Raw genomic sequence first — 20,080 nt, 5'->3', positions numbered from 1 at the left:
CGAGCAGCATCTCCTCCTGCAGTGGGCCACAGGAGGGATATGATGAATATTCCATGGTGGTAACTGAACTCGATCCAAGAAATCAATCCGGCATAGGACTCTTTTGCCACCTTTGGAACGAAGTTCATTCTTTCTTTCCAACGCACGAATCACTCGTCTAGGACCCGACGATGCTCTTGACAGGCTCCTTGAAGGTCGTCTCTTTTCACTTTTAGGCTGTTCGCATCATTTGCTAAAAGAGTGTTGTGAATTTTCATCTTTAGAAACGCAATCAAATACGACGATACGGAAATCTGCTCTCTGATCGTGCCAGTAGTTTGATTGGTAAGCTCCTAAAAGAAGGTCAGACGAGATCATGAATGCACTTGAACGGCATTGTACTCACCTTGCGAAGCCCATCGCCGATGGCCAGGAGGCTGGGTCGTCCGAAGGCGATGGAAACTTGACTAAGGCAAGATTAGATGTCTCATCAGATGTAGGCTGGAAAATTTGGTGGCATACCTTTCTAGACAATACAATGTCCTCGTTAGAGTGCAAAACCAATCATGACCCTCGTCTAACTCCTCCGTAGAGGGACGATGGGAAAGGTCCAGATAATGTCTGATTGCGAAACCCAGATGTCGCCAAATGTCACCTGCCTGTGGATTCAGGAGGAGATAGATGCAAATTAGCAAGGTCCTTTCAAAGAGGAGAACATTTGATGCGCGAGAGCTGTGGTCGCAGTCAGTGTGTAAGACTTCAATAGCCTTTGCGAATGATGACTCCGCCCATACAACCAGGCTAGGGTCGCTCTTTGTGCCAACCGAAGATGCTATTGCCACCACCAGATAGAATAACTCAGCATCTGTACTTTGCTTCGATCTTGAAAAGTCAAAGAATCCATTTAGAATGCGGTTAAGGGTTGAAGATTCCAACACAGGAAAGAAGGCATTCGCAGATCGGTTGAACAGTTGAAAAAGACCTTCAGCTAACGTCTTAGCGATCTCGCCGTTCCAAGGCAATCTCATTGGCGAAACGATGTGGCAATTCCACTTGGTGGCAGTTCTCAGAGTCTCGGGAATTGGGAATGGGCGCTTCTGAAGTAAGTCCCGAAGGAAACCGAAAGCACTCGACGTCCCAAATAACGAATCGCCGTACTTGCGTTGCGAATCACCACATAGTAGCTCCTCTTGCGGACCAGGTCTCACTGGCAGCAGGACACCCATTGTACGTCTTTTCACATGTTCATCTTTCGTTCGGAGTGTAGGAGCTGGCAAACTAGTTGAAGCTTTATGTCGGATCTGTTCCAGGAGAGTGTATGCGCCTATTAAACTTCATCATTAGCAATCCGGCAAGATCCAAGGAAATCCTTTTCGAACATACTTCAACGGCACATTGCTCCCCAGGATTGGGTCATATACCACGCAATTACGTGAAGTGCGATGGCATTCCTTGCAAGTTGGTAATTGGAGACGACACTTGATCCGTCGGTCTCTACAAGAGCTACATGAAGGTAGAGGGTCGATTATTGGTCGTAGTTGCTTCTCTAGATCGGAAAGATCTTGTCTTGGGTCGGGCGGATGTTGAATTCTCTCGTGCGGGAGGATAGTGTTACGGTCAGCTATCCGACAGTAGGGTCTGCTAACAGAAGCTGGGGATTGATACGTTCTAACAGTACACTGGGTCGTAGTCGTAGGTCGTAGTTCGTAGGCTGTAGTAGATCGGTTCTTCAGAGGCTAAGGTGATCAGTCTTAGACTCAACAAGTGATTCGCAGTGAAGGTAAGCTGAGAGTATCCGTGAGGATGAATACTAAGTTGATTGCTGAAGAGCTATGGAAGTCTGACCATGAGCCAGACTCAGGGTCATACTATATACAAGTCCTGAACAGTGGTCTTTGTCTATCTAAGGGTGATCACCTAGGTGCATGAGGTGATCGCGATCAGTTGGCAAAGCCAACTGATCACTGAGCGTTCCTTCCTATGCTCCACTGATCGTTTTCCTTATCTTATCGTCACGTGACTTGTACCATAGTTCTTCCGTGCCGAGTGAGTTCCTGTTGTTCCTGTGATCCTGCAGTACAAATGTCCTGTCCTAGCCGCCCGGCGCCTAAGTGGGTCGGTCAACTGTTATCTATGCATAACGGGTCGTAACATCAGGTCCCCTCTCCAAAGGTCTTGCCCTCAAGACCCAACATAAGTAGGTCGTTGGTCCCAGGTTGGGGATCCGTCAATCGTGCTTCCTGATTTACCCATGATGCTGACACCATGTCAGGTCGCGTTCAAAAATCGAAATCGAGTTCTGCCTCTACTCTTCGTCGTCGCAATCGTGCGCTGCGTATCGCTGAGTTTGGTTTTGTTGTCGACATGCCTTGTTCTTACTGTCGTTCCGCAGGGAAGCGTTGCAAGCTTCTTCCGGGCGGTGAAGTTTGTGGCGAATATACTCGCTTAGGGCAGTCTTGTGATGCAGCGGCAGACGCTGTTTGTGCTCGTACGTTTTGCTTTCCCTTGTGCTTTGTGGTTGGTGCTGACTTTCTCGTAGTTGATCGTTTGTTGGACGAAGCAGCTCGTTTGGAGGATGCGGAGGTGGCTGAAGAGGAGGTGTTAAGAAAGAAGGCTGCTGCCTTGCGCGCCGCGCAGGCCGAGTTGGACGAGTCCATGGCGCGGTTGGATCGTTTGCGTAAGCAGAAGAGAATGGTGTTTCGGAAAGGTCGGGAGGTTACAGAGGAGGAACCAGTGGCGTCTTCTGTATCGGAGGTTCAGTCTATGGGTGGCTTTGGTACGGTAGATCTGGACTTGATTCTTGACTGGAATCCTGGCACTCCAAACTTCTTATCGGAGGCGTCTTAGTTGATTTCTGGTGTCCCTAGGCGGATAAATGGTTTTCCTTGTCGCGGTCGATCTGCTTCAGTGGGAGGTCTGGTGAAGCGGTGTGGGTGTCTGATTCGTTTATATCCAACGTTCTTCTGGGCTAATACAACAGGTGTTGGTGTGGCTTCTCGTTCTTGGTGTTGTTGCCAGTAGATCGTAAGTTCTTCTGCTGCATTGGTGATATTTTTGGCTGGTTCCCATGTGTTGTCTTCATGTCCATATCCTTTCCATTTGACGAGGTATCGATACCCTTCTGGTTCTTTGAGATGGTCGACAATTCGTTCCACTTCATACTCTGGTTCGTTATCTTCGACGATAATAATATCGTTTGTCTGTGATCCACGTGGTGCTGGTTCAAGGAGTGAGACATGGAATACTGGGTGACACTTCATGGTTTCTGGGAGTCCTAGTTCGTAGTTGACTGGTGAAATTACTCGTGAAATTTTGAAAGGTCCGAGTTTTTTATAGTTGAGTTTGTCGTTTGGTCGCTTTGTCTTGATGTTTCGCCGTATGAGATAGGCGCTATCTCCCTCTTTCAAGGTTGGTCCCTCAATCCTTCGTTTGTTGCTGAATTTTGTCATTCTTTGTCGTACGAATTCAAGTTCTTTGCGTGCGTTTTCCTGGATATCCTTGATTTGGCGTATTGAGGCGACAGCTTTTACTGCAGCTGGGCCTGTTCGGGGTTCTCCATAGGCGGTTGGTTCGAATCCATAGTTGAGGTAGAAGGGGGATTCCTTGGTACTTTCTCCTACTGCGCTGTTGTAGGCGAACTGGGCTATTGGTAGCAATACAACCTAATTGTCTTGGTTGTAGTTGACGTAGGCGCGGAGATATGTTTCGAGGATTTGGTTGATTCGTTCTGTTTGTCCGTCGGTCTGCAGGTGGAATGCAGTGGACATTAATTGTTTGATGCCGAGTTGTGATGTGATTGACTTCCAGAATTTGGAAGTGAAGATCTTATCTCTGTCTGATATAATTTCTCTGGGCGTTCCGTGGTTGGCGATGATATATTTAAGAAATATGTAGGCATATTCTTCGGCGTTACTTGCTTCCTTGTATGGGATGAAGTAGGCGTACTTCGTGAGTCGGTCCACAATAATAAGAACGCTGTCAAAGTGTGTTCCCGTAAGGGGTTCTCGAGACTTCGGTAATTTGACGATGAAGTCGAGGGATATGGATTGCCAGGCGGTTTGCGGCATAGGCAAGGGTTGTAGCATACCATAAGGTTGATGTCGAGCGGGTTTGCTTTTGAGGCAAACCTCACAATCCTTGATTACTTTTGCCACTCGTTCTCTGGTGACTTTTTCTCCATATTGTTGTCGTAGTCGTTTCCAGGTTTTTGTGATTCCTTAGTGACCGTGTGCAGGGCGAGCATAGAACTCCTTAATTGCTTCGTCGTCTAGTTCGTTAGGCAGGCTAGTACTAGATCGTCCGGCCATCATCAAGAGTTTGGTTGCTGGCACTAGGTCTCCGTTGTTGTTTCCTTTGAGAATCACCTGGGTTTCTTCAGGTACTGGGATGTTATAGTCCGGTCGTCGGCTGAGAGCGTCAGCTCTGCTATTATCTGATCCTTTGCGGTGGATGATTCGGAAGTTGAATTCTGATAGGAATTCTGACCATCTAATCTGTCGTTTATTCAACACTTTTGAAGTCGTGAAGTGTGAAAGGTTCTTGTGGTCTGAATACACAAGTACTTCGTGTGTGGTTCCTGAGAGCTCAGGTCTCCATTCCTTGAAGGCTTCGATGATTGCCATAAGTTCCTTATCGTGAATCTGATAGTTAAGTTCAGGTCCGTGGAGCTTGCGAGAAAAGAAGGCGCACGGGTGTAGTCGTCCTTCTGAATCTCGTTGAGATAATTATGCTCCTATCGCATAGTCGGATGCGTCGGGTTCTACTTCAAACTGTTTTGTCGGATCTGGAATGCTTAAGACGGGTTCGCTGGCGATGAGATCCTTGATCTTCTGGAATGCTGTTCGTTATGGTTCTTCCCATATAAAGGGCGTGTCTTTGCGGCTAAGGCTTGTGAGAGCCGCGTTGATTTTGCCATAGTCTTTGATGAATTTGCGGTAGAAGTTGACGAAACCTAGAAATCCTTAGACTTCCTTGAGGTTGTTGGGTACCAGCCATTCCTTGATGGCTTTGACTTTGTTTTCTGACATACAGACTTTTCCAGGGGTGATAGTGAATCCGAGGTATTCCACCCTCTGTGTGTGGAATTCGCTTTTCTCAGGTTCAACTAATAGCTTGGCTTCTTAGAGGGCTTGTAAGACGTGGTGTACGTCCTCCTTATGTTTTTCAAGTGTTGATGAGAAGATGAGGATGTCGTCGAGATAGACTACTACGCAGATGTCGACGTATTTGCGTAAGACTTGGTTGATCATATTTTGGAAGGTTGCAGGGGCGTTGGTGAGGCCGAAGGGCATGACGAGGTACTCGAAATGTCCTTTTCGGGTTCGGAAAGCGGTTTTCCATTCTTCTCCTTGCTTCATTCTGATCAGGTTATAGGCTCCTTTGAGGTCGAGGGCTGTGAACCAGTTGGCTCCATGAAGGAGTCGTCTCATCTCGTCGATGAGCGGTAGTAGGTAGCGGTTCTTGATCGTTATTTCGTTTAGCATGCGGTAGTCGACGCATAATCGTAGTTTTCCGTTCTTTTTAGGTACGAATAGGATTAGGCTTCCTGCTGGTGACGTTGAGGGTCTGATATATCCCTTCTTAAGATTTTCTTCAAGGTACTTGTCTAGGGCTTCTATCTCTGTCTGGTTGAGTCCGTAGATTTTGTTGAAGCGTGGTTCCTTTCCTTTTTTGAGGGGTATTTCGTGGTCGAAACTGGTGTGTTCGGGCAGTCTGGTTTCTAATTCGGCTGCAAAGAGTTTCTCATAAACTCTGTATTCTTCTGGGATAGACAGAAGTGGATCGTTCTTCTGCTCAAGATCCATCGTTGTCGGTGGTTATGATATGGCTTCTTTTGCCTTGAGGTAACAGAGGTATCGTTTTGCTGTTCCTTGTCGTATTGATTCGTTTGAAGCCTGATTCTTACAGGGCTGCTCAGGGACTGAATCATCATGGTCCCAATGGAGTTAGCCTTTGCTCCAATCTATCCGTGGGTTGCTTGTTCGTAGCCAGGGTAGTCCTAGCACTATGTCGTATGTTCCTAGATCGGCAATGTCGAATTAGATTCTTTCTTTTCGATTCAGGTAGCTCATCTCGAGGGGCGCAGTCTCATTATAGATGGTACCTCCTTCGTACTTGAATTCTTCTCCTTCTGCTGTGTGTAACTGATATGGTCGTTCTTTTCCTCCCCATCGTATTTCTAGCCTATTGATAGCTTGGGGGGCAATGAAGTTTGCTTCGGCTCCGCTGTCGATCAGCGCGAGTGTTGTCTGCTGGTTGATGGTAACTTTGAGTTTGATATTACCCTTATGTCCTTGTGACATTTGATGAATGGATCTTATGTCTGTTGCCTGTTGTGATCCGTCGTCAGTAGGCGAGTCTAGTTTTTTGACTGCTCTGGCTGTCCTGGGTAGGTGATTTGCTTTCCTTCTCGTTGTGCTTTTGCGAGGCTGTTCTCGCGGATCCTGACCTGTGGGGGTCTAGGTCCGTTCTTTGCGATTCTCCAGGCTTGTGCCTTTTCTTAGTAGTGAACTTAGCATTCGTCTTGTTGGCATTCGTCCTATTTCATATTGTCGTCATGTTGACATCTCATGGGGAACTGAGGACTAGGTCTGAAGACTGCGAGGTTGTCTTCAAACAGTACCATAGTCCATCCAATCATAACGGAGGTTGAGTAGATCTCATAGATAGGCTTGTCGTCATGTTTTCTAGGGTAGAACTAGTAGTCGTGCTTTTCTCCTATGTGTTCCTTGCATTTGTCGTGGAAGCACTGGGACCAGAAGAGGGTTCGGTGAAGCTGATGGTTGCTTCTTAGCGTGGGATGATCTTCCATGTGTAGCTGAGGGGCGTAGCCTCGGTCTCGTTAGGCTGCTGAGGTGCCATAGAAGTGGCGTTGTTGCTTGTCTTGAAGCATGTCGATTTCTTAGTACCTCAGAAGTTGTTTGGTTCTTCCTCCCTGGTCGTCGGGTTCCTCTTCAGAGCTGGAGTCGTCCACACTGGGGGTGAACCCATAGGCGATTTTTGTCTGAGTGCGTTGTCAGGCAACGTCGCGAGGTTCATCCGAGTCATAGGAAGAGCTTTTTCCTTCTCCGAAAGTCCAGTTGTTGGTCATACTGAGGAGTTGTTGTTCCATCAGAGGATCGTGTTGGTGTTCTGGTTCTTCTTCCGATTCTTGTTGTTGATATCGTTATGCTTGTCTGTCGTCTTCTTGCTGGATTAACTCCATTTCCTTCTTGATTTGTCGTTCTTCGTCGTGGAGCTGCTGGCTAGTCATGCGGGGGGTGATTGGTTCTAATCGCTGAATTCGTAGCATCTCGTTGAGCTGTTCAACTGGTTTTCTAGCCACTTTGCTGTTGCTGGAATGCATCATTGCCAGGGTCCTAGGGCGAGTGTCTGGGGTGGTCATATCGTAACCAGACCGTCCAGGGTTGCTGTCCCTTGGGTAGTGTCCTGACATTTCTTTGTCTTCAAGGTGAATTCGGCAGTTGTCGTCATAGCATCCGGTCCACGATTGGGATGCATGTGGGGCTTTTGCAATTGTGTTGACTTGTCGAGGTCGTTCTGCCACTGGTCTCCAGGGGAGCTTTTTAGGTTGTCCGCAGTCTTTGGCGATGTGGCCTTGCTTGTTGCAGTTGTAGCACTTAGGGTTCCAAGGCTTTTTGTTGTTGGGTTTGGTCATCATGCTGAGATCCATAGGTCTGCTGTGTTATCCATAGGCGGTGCTCTGGCGGGTGTTATTCCAGTTGTTGCGGGGTCTGTTGTCGTTCCGCTGGCTGTTGAACTTTTGTTGAGGCTGCCATTAGTACTTACGTCCTGAATTTAGGTTTTGTCGTTTCTCTCCTCGTTCCTTTCGTCGTTCATAGAGGCGGTTGTCAACCTTAATAGCATGTTCGACGTAGGCGAGGAAGCTAGGAGGTGTCTCCAGTTTGGCCATTTCGTCTTTGACCTCGTCCTTGAGTCCTTGATAAAAGGCAAAAACTTTGCTTTCGTCGGTCATGTGGAGTCTGGCAGCTAATCGCCTAAACTCTGCGGCGTAGAGCGTAGCTGACTTGGTTTGTTGTAGGTGGGATAGGTCTCGCTCAGCCTATCTTCGTTCGTCAGGGTCAAGGAAGAGAGATTCTAGGGCCTTAACATAGCCCGTGAAGCTGAAGAAGATGTCCTTGACTTCTTGGCTGTATTTTTCGACAGGGTTGTCAAGCCATTCCTGTTGAAGGGGTTCGAACCAGGCAAGGGCTCGTCCCCAAAGGAAGGTGGCTGCATGCACAACGCGTTCGGTGTCGTTCTGGAAGGTGTTCATGTGGAAGGCCTGGTAGGTTCGAACTTATACCAGGTGTCCTTTGAGTTGTCCCAGGGTCCCGTCGAAGGTGGAAGGCGTGTTGAGCTTAAGGCGTTCTCGTCCTTCGACTGGAGCGGATATGACGTTAGCGGCAGCTTGGAGGGTGGCGACTTCTTTCTCCAGATCCTGGTTCTTGCGGGCTTGTTCCTGGAGTTCGCTAAGGACCGCGGCGTTCTGGTTGAACATTTCGCGCATTGCCTTAAAGTCGCTATTGGTCTTGTTGAGCTGGCGCTTGAGTTCTTCAGTGTCGTCCTCGCTGTCTGAGTCGTCCTTCATCTTCTGGTCTCCTAGTTCCTGGGCTAGGTTTTGGGTGGCTCGTCCTCCCGAAGTGGACGAGGATCCCAGGGTAGGCGACTTGACAGAGGCGCGGGAAGACATTGTCGTTCGTTACTGTTAGTAGGAATCAATGGTCAACTTACTGAACAGGAGCAATCAAAGTGTTACGGTCAGCTATCCGACAGTAGGGTCTGCTAACAGAAGCTGGGGATTAATACGTTCTAACAGTACACTAGGTCGTAGTCGTAGGTCGTAGTTCGTAGGCTGTAGTAGATCGGTTCTTCAGAGGCTAAGGTGATCAGTCTTAGACTCAACAAGTGATTCGCAGTGAAGGTAAGCTGAGAGTATCCATGAGGATGAATACTAAGTTGATTGCTGAAGAGCTATGGAAGTCTGACCATGAGCCAGACTCAGGGTCATACTATATACAAGTCCTGAACAGTGGTCTTTGTCTATCTAAGGGTGATCACCTAGGTGCATGAGGTGATCGCGATCAGTTGGCAAAGCCAACTGATCACTGAGCGTTCCTTCCTGTGCTCCACTGATCGTTTTCCTTATCTTATCGTCACGTGACTTGTACCATAGTTCTTCCGTGCCGAGTGAGTTCCTGTTGTTCCCGTGATCCTGCAGTACAAATGTCCTGTCCTAGCCGCCCGGCGCCTAAGTGGGTCGGTCAACTGTTATCTATGCATAACGGGTCGTAACAGATAGAAACTGAACTCTGTGCGGCATCTGGTGAAACCAGTGAAAAGGGACTGTCGTTCGTAACTAAATCATCGTTGATGAAGTCCCGCCACCAGTTTTCGTCCTCAAACAGACCTTCACCCATCTCCTGACCACTATCTTTCGGTTGAGTGGCAGCAGCAGCAGATTTCTTCTGCTGTGGCAATACAACGTTGCGATGGCGAATGCTGTGGATTCGTCGTTGGGTGACGAGACAGTCTAGCTCCTCAAGGAAATTCATGTCGTAAGCGCTACCACTATGACCGACTGGATTGCGGAGATTCGTATCGCCTAGCTCGTTGATATGTGCAGCAGTGTCTGCCAATGGTGGCCATCTCGAGGACAACAGATTCTGGCCCATGTTAGGCTCCGTCACGAAAGTGGAAAGGCAAACACATGAAGTGCGTACGAATAGTTGCACAAGATCTGAAAGCGCTCTCTCCGCTGTAACCGTAAGCGAAGCTTCCTCCAGCTTTGCAGAGTGGTTCCGGAGAGCGTAAAGCAAAACCATCCCGGCTTGAAAGTCCCGATTGCCAATTTCGAATGCCATGACGAGCCCCCCTGCTTTGGCGATATTCATGTCGAGAGCAATCAGATTGGTCGCTGCAATTACAACGGCCAGTAACGACTCGTCAGACACGACAATGTTTCTGGAACATGGCCGATGGAGTAGAACGCGACATTGATAAGGTGCTGAAGTTAGCCACGGATCAACTAAAGATCCAAGCGTGGCCTCCTTTGCAAGCCTTTGAACGCCTTCGTTGGTTTTACTGGTCCAGTCGGCGTGGTCCTTGACGTAGTCTGGGAGGGATTGATCGAAGAACTGGGTAGCGTGTATTTCTGACTGTAAGACGCAGGCATGCGTTCTCATGAGGAACCGGCCTTGCGTGACGCTCTGAATGTTTCCGCAATGGTTGCTATCTGTATCACCATGAAACGGACTGCCCCCTCCATACGGAAGCTGGGTTGTGATGTATGTGTTCGTCACTTAGGGCGACAGGACATCCCCCAGATATGGAAACGATCCTATCGAGCTGGTAAACCTGATTCAGATATTAGAATTTGTTCCGGCATTTAATGTCATACTAAACCTACTACCCAAAAAAGCTTGCGTCGCTCTTCGCAGAGTTTGTGGTCCCTCATGATTCGGTCATCGGGCTCCTGGTGTAGTCCCAAGCTCACTGCTATCCGCATAGCTTCCCCAGTCGAATGCCATAAATTAGCGGTGTGCGGGAGTAACAGCGCGAGTTGAATGACGAGAAGCAGACATTTCAATGAATGGATGGATGCATGCTGCAAAATCCGCGCTGCATGACGCAAAGCATCGGATTGTAGAGCCTCGCTCAGGGCAGCAACCTTTTCGAAGCTGTTGTTTCTGGACGTCAGTGAGCATATAGCCAGCACCATGGGAACTACAAAATCTGCGATGTCTGCCAGGTTTTCGTTGGTGGTTTTGGATAGTTCCTGCTCGTAGAATAAGTTGAAATATTTACCAATTTCGTCCTCTTCAAAGCAGGGGAATCTAGGCAGGATGTCCATTTTGTAATTCTCAAAAAGCCGTTTTGCCACATGTTGAGGTATTCTTCGAGCGTTGAAGTGGACAAATTGAGATGCGTATGCATGCCCGGCCGTTCTTGGGCTGAGCTCGTGATAGATACCACCTATTGGAATTTTGAGTGGAGGTCTTTCAGAACCGTAAAAGAGCTTCGCTTTATGCTGAATTTTGTCACTGAATTCGAAGCCACTTGCTGACAAAGAACGCATAACAGATATGCCAGCGATCTGGAGGATATCCTTTTCTACCGCGTTGATATTCAAGTCGTATTGTGTCGGCAACGCCGCATTCGTAACATCCTCTCTTGTGGTAGCAAGGGTTTCGAGTTCGGCCAGCTTCTGCTCAAGGTATTGAACAGCACTATCACCCAAGTCAGTGAGCCGATAGTTTTCTCTCTCAAAGCATCTTCTAATGTGTGAATCAGAGGATGTTACAAACCTTCGAGGAACTTCACTGGAATTTTGTCGATTGATTGCGGTACATTCAACACCGGCTGAAACGCATCGCAAGCATCTAGGCGTTCCTCTATCACACTGAAATACACAGCTTAGACTCACTGCGCCCTATCGCCGTTCTCCACAGACTTTACCTTTTGCTTTGATTTGTGACATCTAGCACATGCCGGGATGGATCTGTGCCTCTTGAACTTTGGGCTTGCAACTATATCCATTTCTCGTCTCTTCCTTCAGGTGCGGTATACCAGTCGATTGGTTCAATCGATTGAGTATACAAAGAAGGTCAGGTTGCTGCGGTTGTCTGGTTTGCTTCCCAAAAGCTGTTCCAACGGGCACTGGGAATGGGAAATAATCAGCCCGCCAGTGCGGGGAGTAATATATGTAGATCACACGTGACTTGGACCCAACACACCCACTTCCATCTCCCAAGCATAGAGCAGCCAGGTAACTCTTTCGAAATTGGTGGAAAGCCCTGAAGAGTAAATCGGACCCCGTAGTCAGTCTAATGTTGTAATAAACATTTCATATTGCCTTCTTTCGTGATGCTGCGTTTTCGTCTTTCCTTGGCCATGCTGAGGTTTGAAGACGTGAGAATAATATTTACGTAAGTTGTTAGGCGTGTCATGGATGTGCCCTGTAATGAGATGAACTCCATTCACAGAGCATACTTAGTCATTCGTCGGCGTACCTTATGGCGCCAACATAGCAATAGAAAGCCTTCATAGTGACTTGACCCGGGAAAATACGTTGGTGCCGTTTTGTGGGTCTCGGTGCCGGTTTATCGAAGGAGTGCAGTCCGGTGCCGGTGCACTTAATCATTGCGCTCATTTTCCGAGCATAAGTCGGAGAAGAAGCTTCATCAAACCTGATTCTCCACGACTTTATTTTTTCAACCTGTTTGCCTTTGATATTACATCACGCTGTTCCTAAACCTTCCAAGCCAAAAACATGCCTTCTCAAGCTGTTAAACGCATCAGCATCCGCTGGCTTCCTGAACCAGCATACGAGGATACCGACACAATCGCCCTCAATGTCGGCGGCTACTTCATCGACTTACGAGTCACGAGAGAGGATCAAACCATGCAATGGAGCCGCGCTGGGGAACGCATCATGTTGAAACAATCTCCCCGTATGCCACCACTCGCACCATGCTTTCTTCTTTGTTATCCCTCGTGTGCAAGCAACTGACTGCGGCTTTCTTCAGCAACTTTTTGGTGGACGCACATCATTGATGCGCTTGACCTCACCGTTCCTGATGACGCTTACTTCAACAAGTTACCCAATGGAGACGATTTGGAGATTGGAACGACCCCCTGCCCGCACAAGGGTGGTGCGCCGACGGACTATGAAGAGGTCTGGCGGGACATCACATCAAAGAGTGCACCAAGCGAAATATCGTGGATTCTTCAGAGTGAAGATGGAAACATTTTTATTGGAAAGGTCGGAGGCGTATTTTTGGCTATTCAGAAGTTCCCCGACGGCTCATTCTCGGCTCGCCGGGAGGATCGCAACGTTTCTAGCGCAAACTGGGAGCTTTCTTTCGAGTCTGGGGATGTCTCAAGACTTCCACGAGCTTTTCAGGCCGTCGAGGTCTTGGAGAAAGACAACCAAATTTGGGCTGCAAATCAAGAGATCACCATAAACGGAGGAAGTAATATTTTCAGAGGCGTCAGTTCCGACTGAGTTTCATGCCCATTCCTAGAATTTTCAATAGAATTTCAATTATCACGCAGTACAAATATTTCTGAACTGCATTATTCTTGACGAATCCTTCCGCCGATATTGCTAGAGCTACTAGCCAGCATTCGGGGTTGTGCATCGCACCAGGTTACGCTATTTGAGGACGTTCGCCGGTAGACCGGACAGCCTTCCAACCCTTGATGTCACTCGACGGCATGGCATCTCTATCGGAAATCTGCTAGCGTCGGGAATCCGCGAGGTGGAACCCGCTCTATCTATTGTGGGTGTTGGGGGCTTTATCTCCATGGGGTTATCCAAGCAATCTTCCCCGCAAATAGGACTAGATCTGCACTCACCTCTGTCTAGCGTTATCTTGCACTTGCCAATGAATTCATGGCCGGTTGATAACCTTGCAGCCAGGGCTTGGGGTAGATGGCATGCTTTGCCAACAGCCACGGAATGCGGTGTCCTAGGCCCACGCTTAGTGGAACATGTAGATATCAGATACCTACGTCCTTTGCATGTCCCAACACCTCCAACTTTCAAGGGTTCTCCGCATGCTTGGGGGGGGGTATTTTGCCCTGGTCATGAACCCCGGCATTTGGAGACAAGAAGAGTCTGTGACAGGGAGTCGTTGACCGACCTCCGGTGTCTATAAACACTCTGCCCCCTTCCGTGATTCTTCGTAAGACAGCGTGCAGTCATTGCGCATTTGAGCTTGAATACCGAGCTACTTGATTTTCTAGTTCATCGGCTCTACTTGGCCTGCAAACTGACCGATCAACAGAATCCTCGCAGGACAAACGTGCGCCACAATGCCCTCCTCCTACGAAACAAGCTCAGGCCCGAATCTGTCCGAGAAGCCAGACTTGACTGCCCCAAATAATGCTGTTCCTGGCGACAGTAGCCAGACCGGATCCGTTGATGTTGAAGATGTCGGTGAGGTCTTCCAACAAGCCCAATACCGGGCTCTCGGCTGGTATGCGTAACACGATTGCATGACTTTCTCGCTGTGGAGAGATCTTGCTAAGGCATAATCACAGGAAACGCACAGTCATCATCTTGATGAAGCTGTGTTTCGCGACCGGCGTTTTGACCATTCCGTCAGCATTTAGCGCAGTGGGATATGGGCCGGGAATTATTCTCCTTGTGAGCTGGGGAACCCTCACGACTTGTGAGTTCTCGGCAATGCTCTTTGATCTTCTTGGGCCTCGCCTGCACTCTGCAGTCACTTACAATCTGGGTAACTCGCAGATTACGCCTACGTCATGTACGCCTTCAGAATGCGGTATCCCGGTGTGCACAATATCGCCGATGCCGCTGCCCTAATGGGTGGCCCCGTGGCTCGCGAAGTCACAGGCGGTCTGTTTCTTTTGACTTGGGTGTAAGCTTCTATCCGACTCCAATGCGGTCCATGTTTAGTTGACCATGGGTCTAGGCTAGCTTCTGGTTCTGGCTTTGTTGGCCTGGCGGAAGGATTCAAGACACTCTCTAACCGCCCAGTCTGCAACATCGTTTGGACTCTCGTCGCAGCAACGTGTACTGCACTAATCTCCAGTATTCCAACGCTTGGAAGATTGTCGATTCTGGCATGGATTGGGTTTGCCTCGATATTCACGGCCGTATTCATTGTGGTGTAAGACTCGGCCTCTTCTATGACCTAGATCCTGCTGGATACTGACGTTCAACTACAGAGTTGGCGTTACTCAGGTCGATAGACCAGCCGCTGCTCCTCAGGAGGGTCCTTATGATATGGAGGTTCACTCCGTTGGTGCTCCTGCGTTTGTTCCTGGGGTAGTTGCCACCATCAATCTCTTCGGTAAGCGCTGCAATGCTACACTTGGTCGGAGCCTTTTCTCACAATATCCTAGTTGGCTATGGCTCGACACCTACCTTTATGCCAGTCATTGCGGAAATGAGAAGCCCAAGGTCGTTCACCAAATCGCTTTTCTCGTCTCAAATTTTCCTAGGCGCATGCTACGTCTCTTTTGGGACCGTCGTCTACATGTGAGTTGTTTTGAGGTCCTTCTGGATGACACGGAGATGCTAAAGACTACAAAGTTATTGTGGCAAGTATGTCGCCAGCCCTTCACTGGGGAGCGCAGGCGGAACGTTGGAGAAGATAGCCTACGGCATTTCCATTCCCGGCTTCGTCATGACTACCACGCTATGGGTCCATCTGGCCGCCAAGTTTGTGAGTCGTTTTTGCCACTGCAAAGACAGAGTTGAGCCGTTGACAACTTCTAGTTGCTTGTTCGCATTCTCCGTAACTCGATTCATCTGCAGAACAAGAGTTTCGTTCACTGGGCTACATGGCTGTGAGTACCCCGCAGACTTCATGAGGACATATGGAACTGACATCACAAGTGGATCAACCTTGGGAATCAGTGCACTTGCCTTCGTCATTGCCGAAGCAGTGCCATTTTTCAGTTACCTGGTTGGTCTCATCGGCTCTATCTGCTGCATGCCAACATGTGTAAGTTCACCCACACATGATCAAGATGACAGTCCAGTTCTGACTTTGCATCTTCTTGTGCCACAGCTTATTATTCCTGCGTTTATGGGACTGTACATGGATTGGGAAGTGCGGTCCTTGAGTAAAGCAAAGATGGGTCTGTGTTTATTGCATTGCTTCACGGTGGTTTTGGCATCTTTCATGACCGTGGCTGGAACGTATACCACTATTCAGAGCATCGTTGATGCTTACAAATCCGGTGAGGTTGGCTCAGCATTCACATGCTGAGAGCAAATATGGTGCGTGGTATTCCGATTAGTGTAAAGATTCCAAAAGCTATTTTTGGTCTCACATTCAAGCACTACAACATTCTTATGGGACAACTGGTCCCGATCCTCTAATTATTCCTGCTGCATTAATCATCCATGTTTTCCATCATTCCCGTCTCATCATCTTTTCTCTATCGTCTATGACGGTCTCCGTAAGTAGCTCATGTTCTAAAACGGTCTCATCCGTCCTCGCTTCAAAATCACAATAAGTCTCCCCGAAACCTCAAATGTAATTTTCCGCCTTTGTGTTGTTTTCGATTTGTTCGATCCAAATGCTCAGAAGCTGCGTGGCCCGCTTCACAGTTGTCTGCGTATTCTGCAACTGCTTTCTCACGTCCGTCGAAAGATATAAAACCTTTCTTAGTGCCATCATTCCCTTGCCGAGGTCTGCCCAGCTGTTCAAAAACCTAGAGGATAACTCGATGAAAACCGATGGGTCGTTCGCAGCGTATGCTTTGGGGGTGTAAAGATGCAGACAGCTTCGGAGAATCGAAGCAGCCTCTTCAGTCTTTGAGCAGGAGGCGCAGGCTTGGCTCCAAGACCTGACTGGACACATCCTGGGCTCTCGCGCATCATCTTTGCGCCAACTTGCAGAGATCTGTCCCCGGAGCTGATCATGAAGATCCTTGTACGCTTTGCAAGCCTCCAAGAGAGACAGCACGACTGAGTCCAGGGACTGATCATGATTATCGCTGTTGGTGTTGGTTCCATGGGTCAACAAAGACTTCTTTTCTTGTGCAGCAGAGAGAATATCTGCAGCGGCTATACCAGGTTGAGCAGTCAAAGGCATACTCGTAGCTGGATGGTCAGTCTCGCAAGACTTATTAGGGGTGAATGCTTGCAGCGCAAACCTCAGGTCCCGACAGGTGCTATGCAGGAGGCTCAGAAGAGGCAGAACGTCTTGGACTCCAGCCTGGTCAACTATCATACCGGAATTGCTCCCGATCTCGAGGCACACTCGCGACATGGATCTTACAAGTCGCACACAAGCTTTTGACAGACCCTCCTGGGCACTTTCATCACCTTCAGAAGCGAATTGGATGTACAATTGCATTTCTCGCAGATGCAACCCACTGCGCGACACCAAGCGCTCCAAGTTTGACACCGTGTTAAATTGATGCCGCGTCAACCTAGCAAAGCGGTCGATTGAGAGGAGTCTTTGTAAACGGGGCAGACAGCTAGCCACAGCATCCGCGGCGTCGATGAGATCGAGATTGCCGGTTGGCACGAGAAGCTGAGGGTACGCATCACACCTGAAGAAACTCATGATCCGTGCAGTGACGATGGCATCTGCTTCTTCTGCATGATTGGGTACCTTGAGGATCTCCGGCGGGGGATACTCAATGGGGTTTCCACTGATCTTGATGAGCTGCAATGACTCCATCAACCCGATACTGAGTGGCAATGAACCAATCTGATTGCTCTGAAGAAAGAGTGCTTTGAGTGATGAAAGTAAAACAATCTGATCAGGGATGTTCCCGAGTGAATTATGAGCAACATTTAAGATCTCTAGAGACTTCAGTTGGCAGATCTGCGATGGCGTTAGGACGAGTATGGGGAGAACATGACGGGTTCATTACAGATAATGGGAACTCATTGAGATCATTGTTGCTAATATCCAGATAGCGGAGATTCATGCAGGCTCCAAACCGAGTCGGCAGGCAGGTCAAAAGATTGTGGGAGATCGTGAGCCTACCACGCACATTGGCGTAAGCTTGTCACCTTTTCGTTCAAGATAAGCGATAATTTCTACGAACCATTCTAGGTCCTCCTTGGTTAGATCAACGACGTCTTCGGGAATATGCTGCATCCCCTGGAAGCTAAGATCGAGGGTGAGTGCTGGCCGTTTCCCGGCTGCGTCGCCGTGAGGTGCCGGATGCTCGCCCGAACGCACGTCCCTAAGAGCGCGGTTGACTATGTGTATAATTCGGTCGTGTGCTCCTCCGCCAGGATGCCGAATTACAGACTGGTGGATTTGGAAGCCCCTATTTGAGAACGATGACTTCTGAGTGGACATTGCAACTATGCGGTTCCTTGGCGCAAGGATCCAGCGGTGAGGACTGGTGGATTAGATGATTACAGAAAATATGTTGTTGGCCTGTTCTGAGACAGGGGCCATCGCTGGACTCAGTCATGTGATACTTCGGGTGCTCATGTTTCGCCGTGGGCCGAATCTTCGTGACAGCGCTTATGTAAGAGGTTCCTTACATGGATCATGATGTCACGATTATGGCCGAATTCTCGCGATCTTTCCTCCAGCGGAAACCCAGGTTGATGATGGTTGGATGTTTGCTGAGCATCCGTCAGCACGGCACGATATGAACGTCTCAATTTCCGGGGGATTCATGTGGTAACCACATGCACAATTAACCTCCAGCCGGACAGCTCTGCCTACATGGAGCACCCCTGTTGATCCACGATGTGTGCCCACAACTCCAGTTCTTCAAAAGACTGATTGATGAATTTCTCGTTGTCATTTCCTTTGAGACATAGTCCGAAGGCCAAGAAGAGAAAAAGAGAGCCCGAACTGTACAGGCATGTCTCACTCCGTGCAGCGAATCGAGACCCCTGGGTCGGGGGCGATAACGCCATAACCCGGGCCTAGCGAATTCCCGCGGCTCTCGGAAACCCACATCTGCCACACGCGTCGATGGAGATACTGTACCTCAACTTCAAGATTGAGTCAAAGAGGACATGTCAGTATTCATCTTCGAGCGAACAGCATTCTCAAAAGAGAAAAACCTTCGCCGCCATGACCTCGGCCGCGCGGGACTGTCCGACGGGCGGAAATACGTATCCGAATGGTCTGAACTTCCCCCGCTTGGGATTGGCGGGGAAGGGAGGAACTACATCATAGATTCGGGGAACATCAGGTCAAACTCTCAAAACTCGTTTCTAGTTCATCAACTGCAGTCCATTATCGCCAGATAGAAGCAATTATTCATAGAAGATTCCAAAGACCATCGAGATGGAGACGCACAAAGCCGCCGTTCTAACTGTACGTTCATCTCGCGACCAGAGACTCGGATTGCGTCGAGGATGGCAACTGACCCACCGTAGTCAACCCAAGCATCTGACGCTACGCCGACCTTCTCAGTACGCGATGAACCGCGACCAGTACCCGGTCCAAATGAGGTTCTCGTCAAGCTCTCCGTGACGGGCCTCTGTGCTTCAGACCTTGCCATGGCTCTGGGTCATTTTGGACCTGTCGGAAACATCCTCGGCCACGAAGGGGTTGGCAAAATTGCTGCTCTTGGTTCCAATGTCTCCTCTCTCGACCCCTCAGTCGAGGTAGGCCAACGAGTTGGCATTGCTTGGACCCGCGACATCTGTGGAAGTTGCGATGCCTGCACGGATCTTGTCAATGAAGGAGAGACTCGATGTGTCAAGGCGATGCATTCCGGAAAGACTTACGACGGTACCTTCGCCCAATATTCGCTCGTCCCGTATCGATATCTAGCCAGACTGCCGCCACATTTCGACGATCTTCCCGACGAGGAGATTGCGCCGATTCTATGTGCTGGCGTGACGGCCTACAAGGCTGTCAAGGGCTGCCACGTCACTCCCGGACAGTATTTTGCAATCTCTGGAGCCGCCGGTGGCGTTGGTGCCCTAGCTGTTGCGTATGCTCATGCAATGGGATACCGTGTTATTGCAATTGATGCTGGACAGGAGAAGGCCAAAATCTGCAAAGAGCAGGGTGCTGAGCACTATGTTGACGTGACCGAGCCCGGAACTCTGGGGGAGAAGGTGATGAAGGTAACGGGCGAGAAGGGAGCAAAAGCCATCGTAGTTGCCGCCACCTCACTGGCTGCATATCAACAAGCATTCGAGGTACTTGCGCCGTTTGGGACACTCATGTGTGTGGCAGTCCTGGGTCATGAGGCTCTGGTGAACTTCCATCCTCTCTGGCTGATTGCGAAGGGTTGGAAGATTCTGAGCTCCTCAGTTGGGACGCGAGCCGATATTCTGGAGGCGTTGGAGTTCGTAAAGCGACGAGTCGTCGTTCCAAAGGTGCAGAGGGCAAAGCTAAACGACGTGGAAAGACTGGTGCAGACAATGTCCGCTGGAAAGGTAAGAAGTTCCCAAAGCCGTATCGCGCCATCAATACTAATTACTTCTCCTCAGCTGCAAGGAAAATGGGTTTTGACTTTGGATGATTGATCCGAACTAGGCACCAGACCAGCCCGTAACTCTAAGTAGACAGTCATTTTTGGGATCTCAACACTCGATTCGGACTTTCATCAATATCAAGAAATTGCCAAAGCGGAAGTGATGGTTGGGCCAGAACAGCATCATGTGATATCGTTGTCG

At 49.1% G+C, this 20,080-nt stretch overlaps 6 protein-coding genes across 6 annotated transcripts; 3 read left to right on the top strand and 3 right to left on the bottom strand.

The window, feature by feature from the left end:
- Positions 1–7,756: 7,756 nt before the first annotated feature.
- Positions 7,757–8,254, bottom strand: CGCA056_v005464 (uncharacterized protein; the record flags this gene model as incomplete). Its single annotated transcript, XM_037320716.1, has 2 exons — positions 7,757–8,041; positions 8,090–8,254. 2 exons carry the CDS (start codon positions 8,252–8,254, stop codon positions 7,757–7,759), a joined length of 450 nt encoding a protein of 149 aa, XP_037181291.1.
- A 988-nt stretch (positions 8,255–9,242) lies between these two features.
- Positions 9,243–11,517, bottom strand: uaY-6 (Positive regulator of purine utilization; the record flags this gene model as incomplete). The annotated part of the gene is made up of 5 exons (XM_037320715.1): positions 9,243–9,644; positions 9,702–10,136; positions 11,096–11,207; positions 11,286–11,380; positions 11,437–11,517. The coding sequence occupies 5 exons, from the start codon at positions 11,515–11,517 to the stop codon at positions 9,243–9,245; spliced, it is 1,125 nt and encodes a 374-aa protein (XP_037181302.1).
- A 733-nt stretch (positions 11,518–12,250) lies between these two features.
- Positions 12,251–12,985, top strand: CGCA056_v005462 (uncharacterized protein; the record flags this gene model as incomplete). The annotated part of the gene is made up of 2 exons (XM_037320714.1): positions 12,251–12,431; positions 12,507–12,985. The coding sequence occupies 2 exons, from the start codon at positions 12,251–12,253 to the stop codon at positions 12,983–12,985; spliced, it is 660 nt and encodes a 219-aa protein (XP_037182226.1).
- An 812-nt stretch (positions 12,986–13,797) lies between these two features.
- Positions 13,798–15,761, top strand: mtr-10 (N amino acid transport system protein; the record flags this gene model as incomplete). Its single annotated transcript, XM_037320713.1, has 11 exons — positions 13,798–13,961; positions 14,026–14,156; positions 14,237–14,366; positions 14,421–14,618; positions 14,677–14,801; positions 14,854–14,989; positions 15,044–15,176; positions 15,230–15,300; positions 15,350–15,458; positions 15,525–15,696; positions 15,757–15,761. The coding sequence occupies 11 exons, from the start codon at positions 13,798–13,800 to the stop codon at positions 15,759–15,761; spliced, it is 1,374 nt and encodes a 457-aa protein (XP_037181303.1).
- A 228-nt stretch (positions 15,762–15,989) lies between these two features.
- sog2-1 (Leucine-rich repeat-containing protein sog2) lies at positions 15,990–17,783 on the bottom strand (the record flags this gene model as incomplete). Its single annotated transcript, XM_037320712.1, has 3 exons — positions 15,990–17,297; positions 17,347–17,458; positions 17,524–17,783. The coding sequence occupies 3 exons, from the start codon at positions 17,781–17,783 to the stop codon at positions 15,990–15,992; spliced, it is 1,680 nt and encodes a 559-aa protein (XP_037182227.1).
- A 951-nt stretch (positions 17,784–18,734) lies between these two features.
- Positions 18,735–19,930, top strand: ADH1 (Alcohol dehydrogenase 1; the record flags this gene model as incomplete). The annotated part of the gene is made up of 3 exons (XM_037320711.1): positions 18,735–18,764; positions 18,827–19,840; positions 19,895–19,930. The coding sequence occupies 3 exons, from the start codon at positions 18,735–18,737 to the stop codon at positions 19,928–19,930; spliced, it is 1,080 nt and encodes a 359-aa protein (XP_037180733.1).
- Positions 19,931–20,080: the final 150 nt, after the last annotated feature.

The sequence above is a fragment of the Colletotrichum aenigma genome (genome assembly GCF_013390185.1).
Source record: "Colletotrichum aenigma strain Cg56 chromosome Unknown KSG_Cg56_contig03, whole genome shotgun sequence".
NCBI lineage: Eukaryota > Fungi > Ascomycota > Sordariomycetes > Glomerellales > Glomerellaceae > Colletotrichum > Colletotrichum aenigma.
Note: the sequence above shows the minus strand (reverse complement) of the source record. Positions and strands in the feature narration are given on the sequence as shown.